Source organism: Anoplolepis gracilipes, chromosome 11 (assembly GCF_047496725.1).
Source record: "Anoplolepis gracilipes chromosome 11, ASM4749672v1, whole genome shotgun sequence".
NCBI lineage: Eukaryota > Metazoa > Arthropoda > Insecta > Hymenoptera > Formicidae > Anoplolepis > Anoplolepis gracilipes.
In genome coordinates this window covers 8,632,002-8,648,999 of record NC_132980.1, presented here as the reverse complement: position 1 = coordinate 8,648,999, position 16,998 = coordinate 8,632,002, and the positions used below count along the sequence as shown (strand labels likewise).

At 37.7% G+C, this 16,998-nt stretch overlaps 1 protein-coding gene across 6 annotated transcripts in view; it reads left to right on the top strand.

Annotated features, from left to right (window-relative positions):
* LOC140670956 (uncharacterized) overlaps positions 1–16,998 on the top strand; it is a 251,243-nt gene that overhangs the window by 198,448 nt on the left and 35,797 nt on the right. For all 6 annotated transcript variants that reach the window (XM_072901881.1, XM_072901877.1, XM_072901880.1 and 3 more), the window contains exon 9: positions 39–184. In XM_072901881.1, coding sequence (XP_072757982.1) covers positions 39–184 — 146 coding nt within the window. The remainder of the gene's footprint in view (positions 1–38; positions 185–16,998) is intronic.

Genomic DNA, 16,998 nt, shown 5'->3' with positions numbered 1-16,998 from the left:
CCGACCTTTATAAAATTTCGCGTTCCTCCTTTTTTCAGTCGGAGCGGTTTTATGTGCATGACATTCTACCGAAGAGACGGCCACGTGATCGAGCTGCAGACGGGAAGTGCAGTATCTAGACCGGAAGAAGCATGCAGCCCGCCCCATTTTCTGCAGCACAGTATGCCCTTCCTCACCTTAGTCAGTGAGTACAATTCTTTTTCATTCGATGTAACTTGTATTTTTCCATTTGTCTCGTCAACAAAGTTCAGTCTCGTGTTACTGAAACGCTACGATGCCCCTTTTAACGTTTCAACGTAAATATATTGCGATCTTTCTTCTGTGATCCCGTGTCGAAATTGTCTCGACGTAGAATTTTACCGAGCTTTCCTGTGGAAAGCGCTTGTGACTTGTGATAAATTATTATTATTTATTATCTATTATTTGTAAAAGATGTACTCTCTGAATCAGTGATAAAAGTCAAACATGATAAACGTATTACCACATACATTTAGCATTAAGCACGATCGTGATTTCTACTTGTTTGATATAAAATTTATTTACGACATTATCTTTAATCGAAGATTCGGACGGTCGCGCGCAATTAACTATGAGAGCTATATTATCAAGTTATAGATAGGATATTAATGAAGCAATTGATAAGCTATCGGATTAACATAACTGTGGCTAAACCTTATCGTCGTACGAGAAACCAGGATATTCTCTTGCGATATCGTATCGATCGCGAAGCTCTCTCGGCCGATCGGGCGAGCAACACGACGCAGCCGCTCGTTATGCTTGATTTGCATGGCCGTTGGGTTTTATCCGATCCACGTAAAGACGATCCACGAAGCGAATCACACCGGGAGCGGGGAGAGGAACGAAAAAGGGATCGGATTGCGGATGAGGAAGGTGGGAGAGGGAGGAGAAGAAAAAAAAAAAAGGAGTTGCCAAGTAAAAACTACCCGCACCGCGCCGATAAACCCCGAGAAAACTCCAACTTCGGCGGGGAAAAAGTTTTCGCGCGGCGTGGCACGAGGATTTAGTGCACCGACACTGGAAAGGCAGCTGGGAAAGAAGGAACGAAGTGACGGGATGTGGGCTGGGAGAAAAAAAAAAAAAAAAAAAAAAAAAGAAAAGAGGAAAAGCGGAAGAAAGAAGGGGGGGGGGAGAGGAAAAGGTAGAGCGGAGAAAATCGGGAACTGGTCGGTCTTGGACGATTTGTCAAAATCCCGCGAACGACTTATAAGTTACATCGTTCTATCGTAGGAGGCTACCGTTGCTCGGCTGAAATCGGCTAAGTCGTTGTACGTTGCTCGCGTGTTCGGGGTTTGGGCGATTCGCCGCGAAGTGCCTCGAGAAATTCAATTTGCCGGGGAACGTTTTGCGAGGCGCGTCACGGAAACCCCGTTGAACCTGACAAGCTCGTGATTGAACAGCGTATTTTCTTATCATTTAGCGGAGGCGGTTGGCTCGACCGCTCGCCGCCGTTTGTCCCGCGCCACCCGATTGCTCGAGGGGGCAATCGTGTCCGATATATAAAAAGCGGCAGCAATTATTGCGACCGCCGTGGATTAATATTGGCTACGTGTCCGAGTAACATATCCAGCTCGCGAAATTCTGTTTCTCTCTCTCTCTCTCTTTCTCTCTTCCTCTCCCGTTATCCCTCTTCCGCTACGCGGGCTGAGCGTTCCCTTCTGCCCGGTTCACCCGTTATATTTGGCTGATACAAATGCAGCCCGCACCGTTCTGTACATTCCGGTCGAGCTCGACAAAATATCGTCGTCTCCGTTGTTGTACCGCGAAGAAGAAAGCTGCCAACCTCTCTACTTTTCTCTTTCGGACGATCCACCTTTCTAAACTTACCCTCCCCCTTTTTTCCTCCTTCCTCCCTCCCTTCCTCGCGAATGTCTCTGCTCTTTCTATCTCACGTCTCGTACCCGCCATTTCTTTGGGATACGATCGGTTCCCCGTGGGCCAGAGTTGTAATCCCACGGGAGTTATTGGATTCGGTTTGATCCACTGGTCGTTCGTCCTCCCACTTCTTCCAACTGGCTTGCTCTGTCTTCTTAGATCCTTCTTTTCCTACTTCATCCCTCGATTTGCCGATTCGCATGGAACGGATAACTGCAATCCTCATTCGAGGACCAAGAAAGATATGCTCGGCTATGCTCGGAAATGAATTGGCCGCCGATAACAAAATATGTTGTCGGTGTAATGATGACGATGTTAATATGTTATAAGATAGCAACCTATCGGCGATAAGAATGTCGGTGGAAAGGTTTATTTGCGATTTCGAGATAAAATATAATTTATCGCCGGAAAATTAATGTCATCAGGCTTATTACATTTCCAGATCATTATGACGATAATTAATGAGCTGTAATATTCGAAATACGAGAACACGTATAAAAATCAAACAGAATAATTTTAATTGGTGAATGTTAACGAATAATATAATTGATATTTTCGTGATTTTTTTCTCTAACAATATATAAACAATATATAGATTTTAATTTTGTGCATTAGAATATGTTTAGAAACACAAATAATACATTTAATTATTCTGTATCTTAATTATAATTCATATCCATTTACATCATTATTTTTTAACAAAGCGTCAAAATTGCTTGACGATTTGCTTGACGAAAGTATATCTGTTTGAGATTGCCTAAAATTTATTATAATAAATTCAACAAAGCTTACAGGGGATGAATTATTTTTTTAAATTAAAGAATGATGCGTTCGACTTGACTTGCTTATCTATCATCTTACCCACCCACAAGAGTGTATCTTTCTGGTGGTTCTTTCATAATTCAAGGGAAATATTGACTTCGATTTAATTCACTGCTCGTTCGCAGTTATCTCTCGTGGTTATCCTTTTTGGGATGGGAAAAAGCATCGAAAAGCTCAATCCGCCGCTTCGCAAGAAGCAAAGAGCTATTCTCCAGACTGAGTCACGTACGGATCTCTGGGGAACCCGGTACGAGAACGAAGGATAGTATTTATCATTCCACGCACGCGGCGTACGAAATTTACAATTCAAATGTAAAAAGAAGCAGCCTCTGGAGTTTCGTATTAAAGATTGCAATCGCAATCGCATAAACAATGACGCGGCGTAATATCGCGATAATATATATAAACAATAACCTTAGTGCAAGACAAGATATCATCTCTAAAATGTATGTAAAATGCAAGGGAATTTCGAACGTAGTAGAATTAATGCAAAGTCGCATTCATAAAGCGAATTCGTTATAAACACATTTACGAGGGAAAGAAATATTCACTATATCAAAATTTATTATTGAATTGCAGTCATAAAACACATTTTTGGAATATAATATAACGTTTTTTTCTTTTTTCTTTTTTTTTTTTTTTCATTTTTTATCAAAACCAGAGTAGATTTAGTACAATACAAAAATGCCAACAATAACAACTGGTTTTCTGATGCTTAATCAATTAATTCTATATATGCTCTCGGTGAATTTGCTCCGCTTTATTATTCAACAGTGAATGAATGGCGAGTGATCAGTGTATAAAAATTCATTTCGGCCCACTCGCCATACCAGTCAATATACGGAACGATTGATCATTCATTCACGGACGAAAGCTCTGTATCTTCCTCTCTCTTTCTCTTTTTCTCTCCCGGACTAAAGCTCTGCCATCTCACCTTCATAAGCTACATAATGTCCAATGCCGCAATAAAGTAGATCGTCTACGAGCTATTCATCTTTTTTTCTTACTTTGCAAGATTCTCATTCCATCTTTCTCCTTCTATCTTTCTTTCTCTTTCTTCGTACTCCAAACGGGTTCTCCTCTAAACTTTTATGACCACTCACGGGGAGAATGGAGAACGACGAAGATGACGATAGAGAACGACGACGACGACATTGGTATTCCGTTGACGTTCGCGAATTACACCCCGAAGATAGACTTGCCGGTGGCGCACATCGAGAAATTTCCACGGGGTACTAGAAACTTATGGGAGAGGGTAGCAGCGAATAGTATCACGAATCGAGAGTCGGATAAACGCTAACGATATAAACTGTTAAACGATGAGAAAATTCGATAGATTAGAAAAGGAAAGAGCGATATTCGAAATAGACTTTTATAAGATATAAAATGTTATAAATGAATACAATAATATTATAATATTTTGGCAGTGTATTTTTATATAGAATTGTATAAAATCTTAATTTATTTTTCAATAAATATTTTAATAACCTGAAAAACCTGAAATTGGGAACGAAGTGATAAAATTAGCCCTGCGTTAATCAAAATTGGAAAAGTGAATTGTATTATTTTCTGAAAAATATTAAAATAATTTTTATTGTAACGCACAATAATTGCTTTGATGCAATAATATATTTATGCTTTTTTAAAATAAATCATAACCACAGATTGGTTATATAGATTACGTAACAACGTTCGCTCGATGCTTAGCTAAGTATTTAATAACGTGCGAAATGCGTATAATCTTTGATCCCCGCTGCTGATGGAAAGACAGAGTAAATTACGTCGACTAAACGACGAGAAAAGCCACGACCGACCATCTTAAGATTCCAACGGCGAATAGAAATTTCGATTCCGCGTAGTAAATGGCCGGGCGAGCTAGAGTCGCGAACTGGGTTAGCGAAACCGCTGTAACGGATTATGTAAGCGTACCTGAGACACCGGCCATAACGAGCTGGAATCCCCGAGCAATTAAGCCACCAGCACGCCAGGCGTTTCTCCGGCTCGTCTTCTTCCGCCGCAACATTGCCCAGCCAGGTTACCAATGAACTTCCTGCCTGGTAAATAAATAACATAGACCATAATGCAATGAACCTGAATGTGAAGTTAATGGGTTGAAGTGAATTAATTCTGCCTGAAACTATGTTTGAATTTTTTGCTCGCATACACTTAATAATATGTTTACTACATTTTACGTATCTTGCTCTTAAAAGGATTGTTTAATATATATAATATATGCAAGTATGTATTTTATTATAAAATAAAATAGAAGAAAAATGTTATATTTGAGAAAAGCGAAAAAAGAAGGAAGAATATATACATGTTATACTGAGGAAAATGTATAGTGAAACGTATAATGAGGAAATAATATACACGTCGACAGATATGTTTTCTCTCCGTAAAATTTTTGATCGACGTTAGTAAAGCATACAATGACGAGATAGCGATCGCTCATATTTTTATCGTTGTAAAAAAATTCCGCTTGCTATTGAAAGTTGCACGAATACAAAGTACACCTCGCGAAGTTTCGACAATATAGCATAATCGAGAGATCCGACGTAAGATTCTGTTTTAACCTTCGACGAGCTACGTCACGAAACGCAATCGAGATTTCGCGTGTCCGCCCGAGGCAGGTGAACTTCAAAAGCTTGTCCATTACTTATTTATGCAAAGAGGTAATATTTCACGTAATTTGAATGGGTTAATTGCAAATTCGATAATCGAAAAACTTAATCATCTCTCTCTGATCCTAAAAGAAGTGACGTGTGTTAATTTTGAAAAAAAATGACTTTATTATTTATGCAAACAAGATTTTGATGGAATCGATAAAAAAAGATGTAGTGATTTTCACATCTTATGAAAACGAAATGTCAGTTTTGCACATTCTCCTCTTGTATCAATTCACTATAATAAGAATGTTTCGCAAGGAGATGGTTAATTTTCTAACAATGAGAAATAAATTTTCCCGAGACGCGAGTAGGAGAGACAGAGGCACGACTTTTGTCGGTGCACAAGAGTAGTGACAAATTAGGTGTATTTACGTGTATTACACGCACAACCCGGTCGAAAGTGCCGCAGTTAAAAACTCCCTTTGACGCGGTTTAAAAGCGAGAGAGAGAGAGAGAGAGAGAGAGAGAGAGAGAGAGAGAGAGAGAGAGAGCGAAAAGATACAGTGGTTTAAAAGGAAAAAAAAAATTTCCAGAAAACACAAGTACACGCACGCGGGGTTTGGGAGTCGGCAACGGAGAGAAATATGAAATAAAGAGGCGAAAGAGAGAGAGAGAAAGAGAGTGAAGAGGAAAGCGAGAGGGCAAGAAAGGGAAGCGAAAGAGTAGAGAGCTTTACGGGAGACTATATATTATACATGGTCGAATAGTTAAACGGTGTACAACAGCGGTCAACCGTGAATATATTATATTTTTAAATCACAGATATAGCCAGATGTATCTGCACACACATACACACACACACATACATGCAGATACTCGCTCATAAACGGCATGTGCATTCGCTACGTGTACATACACATTCACATTAGAACGTGTCGTACATCGCGAAGCATATAGGTTGTACTATGCACCAACACTCGCAGCTTCCGCCGTACACGCACGAGGCTAAACACGCGCGCGATCATTCACTCGCGCGCGAACATGCACCGCATACAAGTGCCGGATTACACGATCACATCCGCCGGGTACAGGTAGCTTCAGTAACTGCCGCCGCCACGCCGTGGCGTTTGATGAAGTAATTTGAATTCTTGTAGACGCGCAGCGATAGAGTTAACTCTATCTTGTACATCGTTCAATTTTCATCTTGCCAAAGACATGTACGGAACATAATATAGAATGAGTAAATGCGAACTGTACTCTTTACATGAAAAATGCGTATACATTTATTTTCAAGAATTTTATGTATCTTGGGAACATACGTTTACGAGTTATATACGTTTGATCTAATTCTAACATCGTGTGATATTGTTGATTTTCTTTTGTTTAAAAATAGAAAATCATACTTGAAAATAAAGAATTAAAGAATTAAAAAACTTTATTAATATAAAATCGAGGGAAGAAAATTTGGAATACTAGCGTTTTAATACCATCTTCTAATTTTTAAAGCAATTTTTTAAAAATATGAGAGAGAAAATATATAAAAATACATATGTTATATTATAATGTATAATATTTCTATCATTTTGTAAGCAATAATTTATAACGGTTATTGATATTTCTATCTGAATATTTTAATAGAAAAGGAAAGAAAAATATAGTTTGCAAGAAAAATACAGAATAAAATACGAAAGCGATAGAAAATGACAAATATAAATATAATTCAAAAATTATACTCAATTTGATTTCAAACTGCATGAGTGTTTTTATGCGATTACAAGTTGTCTGTTCCTTTGAGAATTTGCTGCAGCAGACTATTACTTGGAACATCCTGTATCCATCTGATGTACGAGCCACGTAGAGAAACTACGTGCTCGTTGTCTGGATCAAATTGATTAAAGTTCGGCGTGGAACTTGATAGAATCGGGCTACTGATTATTCCCGCGCGTTACAAAAATTGTGAACGACAAAAAGGGACCGCATCCGTGCTGTCGAATTAGTGATAATCGCGTAAATTCTTCCACATCCTTTTCCCTCTCTTTTTTCTTTCTCGAAATAACGACAGTTTTGACGTATGCGCAAAGCAACGCGGAAAGTAGTAGAACTCCATGCTATGTCGGAAAAGTTAAAGGGCCGCTTTAGAGAATCGCTCCGTTGACGTCGGACGATGACCGACCTTCGTTTAATAACGAGAATCGTAAATTTGCGGAAGAAACTAACAGGCAATTTTTGCGAGCCCCTGCAAACGAGGAATTTCGAAACGAATTTCAAGAACGAGCTTGCGGAAGCATCAAAAGAGAGAAGCATTTTTCTGAGATCTCTTCGCCTTTTTTTTTTTTTTTTTTTTTTTTTTTTCCTTCGTTAATTCAACACATACAACGGTAATGCGTCAAAAGACGCGCTTCTCAGAGTACCGCGAATAATTTGCATCTCCTCTCCATGTTATTTGCCACGTTTAACACGAGCTCTACATCTCTCCGTCCCAAATTTCGCCCAAGTACCTACCTACCTTTGTTTCTTGCTGCACAGCACTACACATGTAACAAGATTTTAATTACGAGTTACGATTATAAGAATTTATTATTGCCGCGCGTTACGTTATTTAGTAGACGGCTATAAAATTGCGAGCTAAACGTGTACGATATTATTCACGATTTACGTGAGCATAATTACACAGAACGTGAATGAGTAGCGAACAGTCTAAACCGGATTATATTAAGGGAGCAGTCTGAATTTTTCCAAATGTAATATAAATTTTCAATAAAAAATGCATGTGTAAAGTAAAATTAAAATATAAATTAAAATTAAAATATAAATATAATTAATATAATTTAATTAAAATAATATTAACGCTTATAATAATTATATAAAATACAAAAGACGTCTGTTATTTTCAAGAAACTGAAAAATATATATGACTGGAAATAAAAATATCTCCGGCTTTTCCGTCAAATAACAAAGCTGGGTTCGTTGTTGTTCGTTGCTGACTGGAATGACCTTTTCATCCGTTCTAACAAATATCAGACGCTCGTATCTACCACGGTGAACACGCCGAGTGGCTGTGACAGAAGCCAAAGCGAGGAACGCCGGAAGCAAATATGACTTTTCGCGGTTGCGTTCAAAGTGCACGCTTTCTCGGTCAGTTGCTGACTTGCGGGTTCGTTTTTCAGGGGTCCGCGATTAACCTCGTTAAGGCTCGAAACGATCGTAAAGGTCCGGGTCAACGCAAGTTATCTTCCGCAGGACAACCACGCGACAACACTCTTTTCCGCTCTCCTCGCTTCTCTCGCTCGCGGCAGGCGAAAAATGCGAGGGAAGAGAACGGATAATCTCCAGCGGTAATGGCCAGAGTCGTTGGAATTTTGTCCGAGAAGAATCCTCCTCCAGTCCTGAATGGAGTGAGGAGAAAACGGGAAAAGGAACGACGAGAGGATAGCGACGCACTGTAAGAGGGCCTTGTAATTTTCCAGGTTCTCTTTTATTGAATTCCTTGACATACCGTCTGGCGGAACTAGCGCGCGAGCGAAGAAACACGTTTGTTTCGCGTTCGCGTCTCGCATTTGTATGTACATTCGAGCAAAAACAGTCAGCCGCGCTTGCATTAAGTCCGAAAAACACGGTCGGAAAGGCGTAACGCGAGAATTTGAATACAAGCAGCGGGTAATGCAACGCAAGATATTACAACACTCGGTGGTTGCATTTTCTAAGAATGCAACTTCTATAGTTTTACCGCCAGGAAGATTACCTTCGATGCGATACGTCACGTCTAGATGAACAATTTGAAAGACTTGATTATTGATAATTCGAGCATCGACAGAATAATGCATGTCCCATAAAATAACAATAACAGGAAGAAAGCAGAAGGGAGTAATTGATTTTTACTGTTAAAGTTTTAAAAAATTTTGAAAGAATTGCGTTGCCGCACGTGACTGTCAAGGTTTGACTATAACAAAAGAATCGTCGTATCCGGCGGGAGTCTCTCGGTTCACGTTTTCACGTGTGTATTTTTTGCGCGTTCGTGCGACCTGATGGCGATGAATTATGACGCATAACCTCGGGAGACACGGTGGCACGATGCATATGACCTATATTTCACGTTCTTACTACGAAACGTGCGATACTGCAGTGTCATAGTACCGCGTTCTACCGTGACCTAACTTAACTCTATATTAAGTTAAAAATTAAATTAAATTTACAATATTTTTAAAGATTAAATATTTTTTGCATATAAATTTTTTACTAATTTATCTGTCATATTTTTAAAACCTGTTACACAACTGACATACAACTGTTCTCTTTTTCCTTTTAAAGATTTAAAGAGATACTTTAAATATTTTTTTTTTGTCTGTTTCGAAAGTCCATCTTATGAAGATATTTGTATATTTTCGAATCTTTATTATTGATGAGTAACAACTCAATTAATTGGATTATTTTTATGTAATTTGGAAAAGAGAAATTGGGCTAATGATACGTATTAACAACTATAAATAAAAAGAAAAAGAATTTATTTTATTGAAATTATTCAATTGCTTGTGGAAAATTATCATTTTTACAATTTATTTTGGATAATTGTACAATATTTAATTTCTAATTGCCTATAAAATAAATGATCTCTCTTTTTATGATGGAATGATATTTATCCGAGTAAACTTTTTTAAATCTTTTATGTTCAAGTTATTCTCGTTTTGAGTTAGTAACTTTACGTATATTTATATTAAATCCGGAAGCTCGCCAGCCGACCAACAATGCTGTTTGCTTCCGCTCGCCAATCGCGAAACTTTTAAGATGGAGAAAAGAGTAACAGCTGGGGAGATAAAAAAGAAGTTATATCGATTTTCTTTTGAAAGCTGTTGTGTCTTTAAAGTGTTTCTTAGAAAGAGAAAAAGAGAGAGAGAGAGAGAGAGAGAGAGAGAGAGAGAGAGAGAGAGAGAGGGAGGGAAGGGGGAGGAAGAGAAGTCAAAGAAATATGTTTTCTTATATTTCGTCTTCTCTTATTTTATCATAATAGACTCAAGTCTTCTTTCTTATTAATCAATTATAAATATTTCTTTATTTCAGTTTTACGAAATTTTAATTTTTTAAATATATTCTAACAAATATATTAATTTATAACTCTCAAATTGAATAAAATATTTATAAAAGTAACATTATTAAATATTTTTTCTATATGTACGCGAAAAGTAGGTAATCAAAAGTAGGCATTCTTAATTATTTGATAAGAATTTATCAAAATTCTTTTAAATAGAGATGCCAAAAGTTATGTGTAAATTTTTATGGGAATTTAATCCGTGCTTAGAAATAAATCAGTGTCAATTAATTAAGACAAATATGTTGAATATCGCATTTGATATCAAATGAGAAAAAGATAAAATGAAAAGATTGCGTATCAGATTTTGTATAAATCTAAAATTGCATTAACTGTGCGGAGGACAAGTATAATTATTTCATTAAACGTCTCGCAAAATATAATTCAACTCTTTATTGTTCACAATACACTATCTTCTTTTTTGTACTATTAAAACAATAAAAATTATGTAATAAAACTAAAAAGAGCGCAGCTTTTAGTAGCAACATAATGGACAATTTATCGAGCTGATATTTTTGTTACAATTAACCGCGAAATTACCCGAGGAGATAAAAATTAAACGCGACACATATAAGAGAGTTAAGTTTAGTGTCTGTCCAAATGGTCCGAAGGCGTTTTAACTCTTCGACACGACCGGCAATAAACTTTCGTGCTTCAGCGGCGATAGCATAGCTTAAGGAGGGTTTAGAAAACCCAAGCTCCAGGCGAAAAAGCAGGTGGCGAAGGGTGAAGAGGGGAGGGGGGGGGGAGGAGGTGGAAAACCGCGAGAGGAAAGAAAAGGAAGAGGAGAAGGCCTCGCTTGGCCAGACTCATTTTTCATAAGTTCGAAAAACACACCCGGGGCAGTCGGTGCGTAAATTTGAATTTCTTCACGGCTGCAACGCGAAAAGCAGAAGGGTGGAAGGGAGGGAGGGAGGGTAAGACGGCTAGGGGGTGGCGAATGTTTCTCAGAGTGCGGCCGGGTTAGTAGTCTAGAAGTACCATGGAGCATATGGCGCGAAATTTCGAGAGACTCTTTTTGTGGCCCCCTTCCCCTCCCTCTCACCCCTCCCTGTCCGTTTTTCTTTTTTTTCTTTTTTCCGTCGTCGCCCGAAATGCCGCTACGTTCCGTGGAACTTTGCTCTCGTTCTTCTAAAACGCGCAGCGAAATGAGTACCACGTGGTCACAGTAGCACCCTCAACGGCGTAGCACGCCACCTGTAATTACATTGGGCGATCGATTGTCCTCGAAAGGACGCCACGAAACTAGCGCGAATGGCGCAAACCGACATACTTAAAATGAAAGAAGTTTCCCGTTCCACGAAATGCGAAAGGGGATGAAGGATTCGCCGCGCGGGAGAAGGGCACAAATCCGTTTTATTAAATTTTGGTAAGGAAGATAAAAGTAACTCATTTTTAGAGGAGGGAGGTATCTTTTTACAATGAACAGAGAAGGTGATTTAATTGGCTACAAAAAAAAGTAACTTGCTGATAATTCTCTCGATGCTTTCTATGAAGATGGATTATTTGTTAGCCATAAATAGAAACTCTCTTTTTCTTAAACACATTATTTTTTAATTAATTGATGAAAGAAAATTAGCAATGTTCTAATTTATCTCTGTTAAATCCAATCTTGTCTATAAAGAGAATAAGCTGTAATTATTTCTATAAGCCTTAATCTTTTTTTCTCTACTTCATATCGACATTAAAGATGAAAATTGAAATTCAAATTTAATAAGAAAATCGAAAGAAAAATTATGCGTGAGAATTTTCATCTCGTTATATGGCATTAAAGTATCATCCTTTCGTCGAGAATTTCATGTCTCAGAAAAACTTTTTCAGTACAAGACAACTTTTCTAAAGTTTTATATATCAGTGATCAGCCTTTTCAAGTTTGCAATAGCTTGATTACGGAATTATAGGTAACGCGATGACAATCTTCAGACTTTCGACCACGTCTAGGCAGTGATCCAAAGCACTAATTAGATCGAATAGTTCGTGCGCCATCCTGGAGACTCTCATTCATTGTTAGCTGCCAGACTTTCCGTCAGCGTCTTCGTAGTAGGCGGAAGACCGCTAATGGTCGGCTCTTGTTGGCAGACGTGCAATTTCGTGCCTCCTTCTATCTGACGTATTTTGCCGCCTCATCCAGCCGCGTCGGAATCTGGTTGGTTCTCCACCGCACCGGAAACCGGCTCGATAATAGCGCAGTGACATCTCGGGCGCGTGTTACATCGAAATTTGACGTGCCTGTAGCCTATACGCGTGTTGTACCTATGCGTCAAATTCGTGTCGTAATTGCCGATTTTGGATCGTTACCAATCAAGGATGCGTTTCTCTGATGATTCTGGTTATATGCACCGTAGTAACGCCCACACTTATGCGACGGCGGTAAGATACACGTCAATCAGTGAACATGCTTCGCTAATTGGCAGATTAATTCCAATTCTCGAAAGTACATGTAACTCGAGAATCTAATGACAACAGAATATGAGGCAACGACCTTATAAACGATTATGTAATACTATACATAAAGCTGTTGAAATTTTTTTTTAAATTTAATTCTCATAATCCGTTTTTTTTTTTAATATGGAAAAAGACGGAGTTCGGTTAAATTTTACGTAATCTTAAATTTCATAAATCTTTATCCACTATTAATAGTCATAAGATAATTTTAGAAAGAGAGAAAAAAAAGAAATTAAAAAAAAAATAATTTATATCACATATAAAAATATAATAAAAAAGGTATAATAATAATTATTAACTATTATTATTTTATTATTATTAGTATTATATTTATAATAAAATAATCCATATTTGAATTATGTAACATCTTTCTTATATCTATGTTAGCTAACAGATAGTACTGATAACGATAATGAAAATTTTTCTGATAGAATGATAGAAGAATTTAAAACGATAAAAACGAAATCAAAATAGCATTACATATCGTTGCAATTCTAAAAAGTTCTCGTAATTGAGTCAATTAGAATTCCTGCCTTGGGGAGTCACTTGCGCATCGCAATTCTGAAAAATGAACTTGGAAAGTAATCAAACAAGCGTGGATTCCGCGAGGAACACGGAGCGATAGTCAACTAGTAGAACAGTGGGATTTGGAAGTCCGCCAATGTTCGCCGATTCCACGGATGTTGGCAGCGTAAACTTTGTTTCTGAGTTTTGATGCGCGTTGTAAATTGTTCGGATTTCGTAATGGATCTTTCTGTCGCGCGTTCCGCTTGAATATGTTCCTCTTCTCTCGTCTCGCGCTGTCTCTTTTTCTCCCCGCGCCGGAAAGAAACAAATTTCTTCGTCCCCCGACGTTTGTTATCACGCTGTTCAATTACTCGCGGTCACATCGTTCATTCCAAGAGGGCTCGCACGCGCGTTGATGAAAGTCGGAACGTTTCTCCTTTTCTTTCTCTCTCTTTCCTCGCGATCTCGTTCTTCAATCTGAATTCCGCGCGACGTTTTGAATAGCGCGAGCGTGGCGCGAGATAACGTTAGGAATAATGCGATCGACAATATTTCCGCGCATTCACGAGTTGGAAATCTTCGAGGGATGAAGGGGAGGGGAAGGGGAGGAACGCGTTCGCGAATGACGATTGCACACAATGCGCCCACGTAGGCGCAGCAATCCCTCAACTTGTCACTTACGTCCCGTTTGTAGCGGTCGTTGGCGTTCTCGCTCTCCCTCTTGTTCACCCCTCCCGTCCCCCGTTATGCCTCCTTACAACCTCAACTTTTGCGCCAACCCTTTCATTCGTACGACAGACTACGACTCTTTTCATCCGGGCGAGGCATTTCAGTCGAGAAACGTCGATGTCGTCGTCTGACATCCGACGGCGATGACAAAAAATAGGAAGGATGAGTTGACCTTCGATCTTTGTAAAACTTTGAATTACACGAGAGTACTCGCTACAAGGTCTAGTGCGACCTCAAAAGGCTGGATGAGTTCATCCATATGACCTACAGATATCTTTGTCCGATTGATTATAAATATGCTGGACTTAATAATGTGCTCTGAATTTAATGAAGCCTGTCTACCGAAGATCCTTCAGATACTCTTAATTTTTCTCGTATATTTAGACGGTTTAGGGAAACAAGACAAAATGTACAAACATATTTATTAGAGATATAACACAAAATATATACGTAAAAAATTGATTAAATAATTATTTTCTTTTATTCACTAAAGACAATCAAATTTTATTGAAGCTATAAGTGGATGATAAATAAATATAAGCTACAAGTATTTTCGTAGCAACTTTTTCACGCAACTTGGTATATTAGCTTCGTAAATTCTTTGTAGTTTTAGAATATAGTGTAAAGTCTAGAGGATAAACTTAAAGTTTGGAGCCAGATTTTAATCGATTCGACAATTTGAGTAATTTTCCCACCCCGTTAGCGTCAGTTGTTCTCTGCGCGAGTTTAGACTCGTAAAGTAAAACTGAATGCGTTCGATAATTGCCAGCCCGATTATTAATGATCAACGCAAGCAAAGTTCTCGACAAGTAATAACAGGAAGCACGCAGAATTTGATAGTCGCTATGGGTTCGTTAATTATAAATACTAATAGTCGATAATTAGGAACAATTCCGCAATAACTCGCATACGGCCCGTATGTCTAGTTATTATGGGCGAGTCATAATCACGTAATATCTAAAATTATGCCCAACGTAGTTTTCGCATTGGCACGCGGGCGGTGCATTAGCAAATTGGCGGTTAAATAATTAAATAATGCGGTACAGCGACGTGATCATTTTAATACAAAATCATCATCGCGAAAATTGTCCTTCTCGTCATCGCTCGCCGCGACACACTATGCCCCAGTCGCTTCGAATTTAATTATAACTTTCATCGCGCGAGCGTGCGCGCGTACGCGCGTACGCAAATTTAATGCCCTTGTTAAATCACTCTCCGCAAACTACCGTTCCTTCTCTCGGCCCGCTATCAATAATTTTGCGTTCGCATATTGTATCCATCCTCGAAATGTATGGAAAAACGGTAATAACGTTTTTCGCGCGATCCCGCGCGTTTCACATAATGACTTTATTTTGTTTAACACGATTTAATCTCCATCTTGCGCGACCTGGTCGTGGAACGACGTACGAAGCACTTATCGAAATATACTCGCACCGATTTAATTCCCGGATGCACGCGCGAGATATAAACGTCACGTGCAACGAGCTCATTTTTTTTAACGCGGAAACTTCCGTTCTAGAAGCGATCCTCTATGAGCCGCGCGCTGTTTTTAAATGCGATCTTTTTTACCTTGCCTCTTAATATATTCATTGAATTATTTTCCGACCGTTCCATTTTTATCCTTTTCTTTTCTCTATTGCGACAAGATAGATGCACGCGCGGCATTGGTCGGGTTATAAAATGCCATAATAGGATATAATAAGTACATAATTAACGTACTCGTTTGTTATTCTATTGAGATGCACGCAAGCTTTCAAAGAACATTTTTCAAGATACTTAGTCTTTTATTTATCTAACGACTATATTATACGGTTCAGTATAAATTTTCATCGTAAATTTTATCGCATATTCAATTACTGCAATAAAGTTTAGTAAAGTTTAATGTAAATTATTAAAAGTCGGAGAAGAGATATATTTTTTTATTTAATAACTTCTTTATTCTAAGCAAGAGCACACACACTTGCGAAGAGAGTTTATTTACATGCAGCAGCGATTCTGTCGTTTCCCCATTTAAAAATAATCGCATTTGAATCCTGTTTATTAGGCCGCATTGTCTGTTATCGCATTATGATCCGAACGGCTTCATTAATTTGTCCACGTTAATTTAATCCAGCGTACTCGTTTCACGTGCGTTCACGTGCTTAAGCTCGGATTCACCGCAAACATCAATTGCATAACTAAAAACCATTCAATCTTGCAAAGCCTTGATAGTCTGTTTTATTATAATATTTATTAGACACGATAAGATGATTGTTACAGATTTTTAATTTAAAAATTAAAAATTTGTATGATATGCCATTTAATTAATTATAATAAAAATAACGAGACATTATTATTAATTTTTTATATAAATTATTGAAAATCTGAACATTTTTATGTGTGTTAGGCAACTAGTATTGCATTTTATTATGTACATAAATTATTACCGTTAGTACTTTACATATACATGTATGTGTGTATATATATATATATATATATTTGTTACATATTAATAAAGCTTGTTTCTGTCGAAACCGATAGTTTTAGAATTATTCCCCTGGGTTTCTCTAAAATATTAAGAATGACATCCTGTTTCCAACTCTTAAGATGTCAAAATTGCTTTTAGAAATGTCAATTATATGCTAAGCGATTATTTAGATGAAAATTTACATGTTTAAAATTAACTCTCCTCTCGCATTAATCTCGTAAAGCGCTTTCATTATAATTGACACTAAATAGACGGTATTAATGACTCCAAAAATGTAACCCGCAAAATATGTATATATATATATATATATATATATATATATATATATATATATATATATATTACATAGTACTATAACGGAAATTAATTAATAAAGAGAGGGCTCTCAATATTATGATAATACAATAAAAGATATTTGGCATAAGAGCAATTACATTGATCGACTT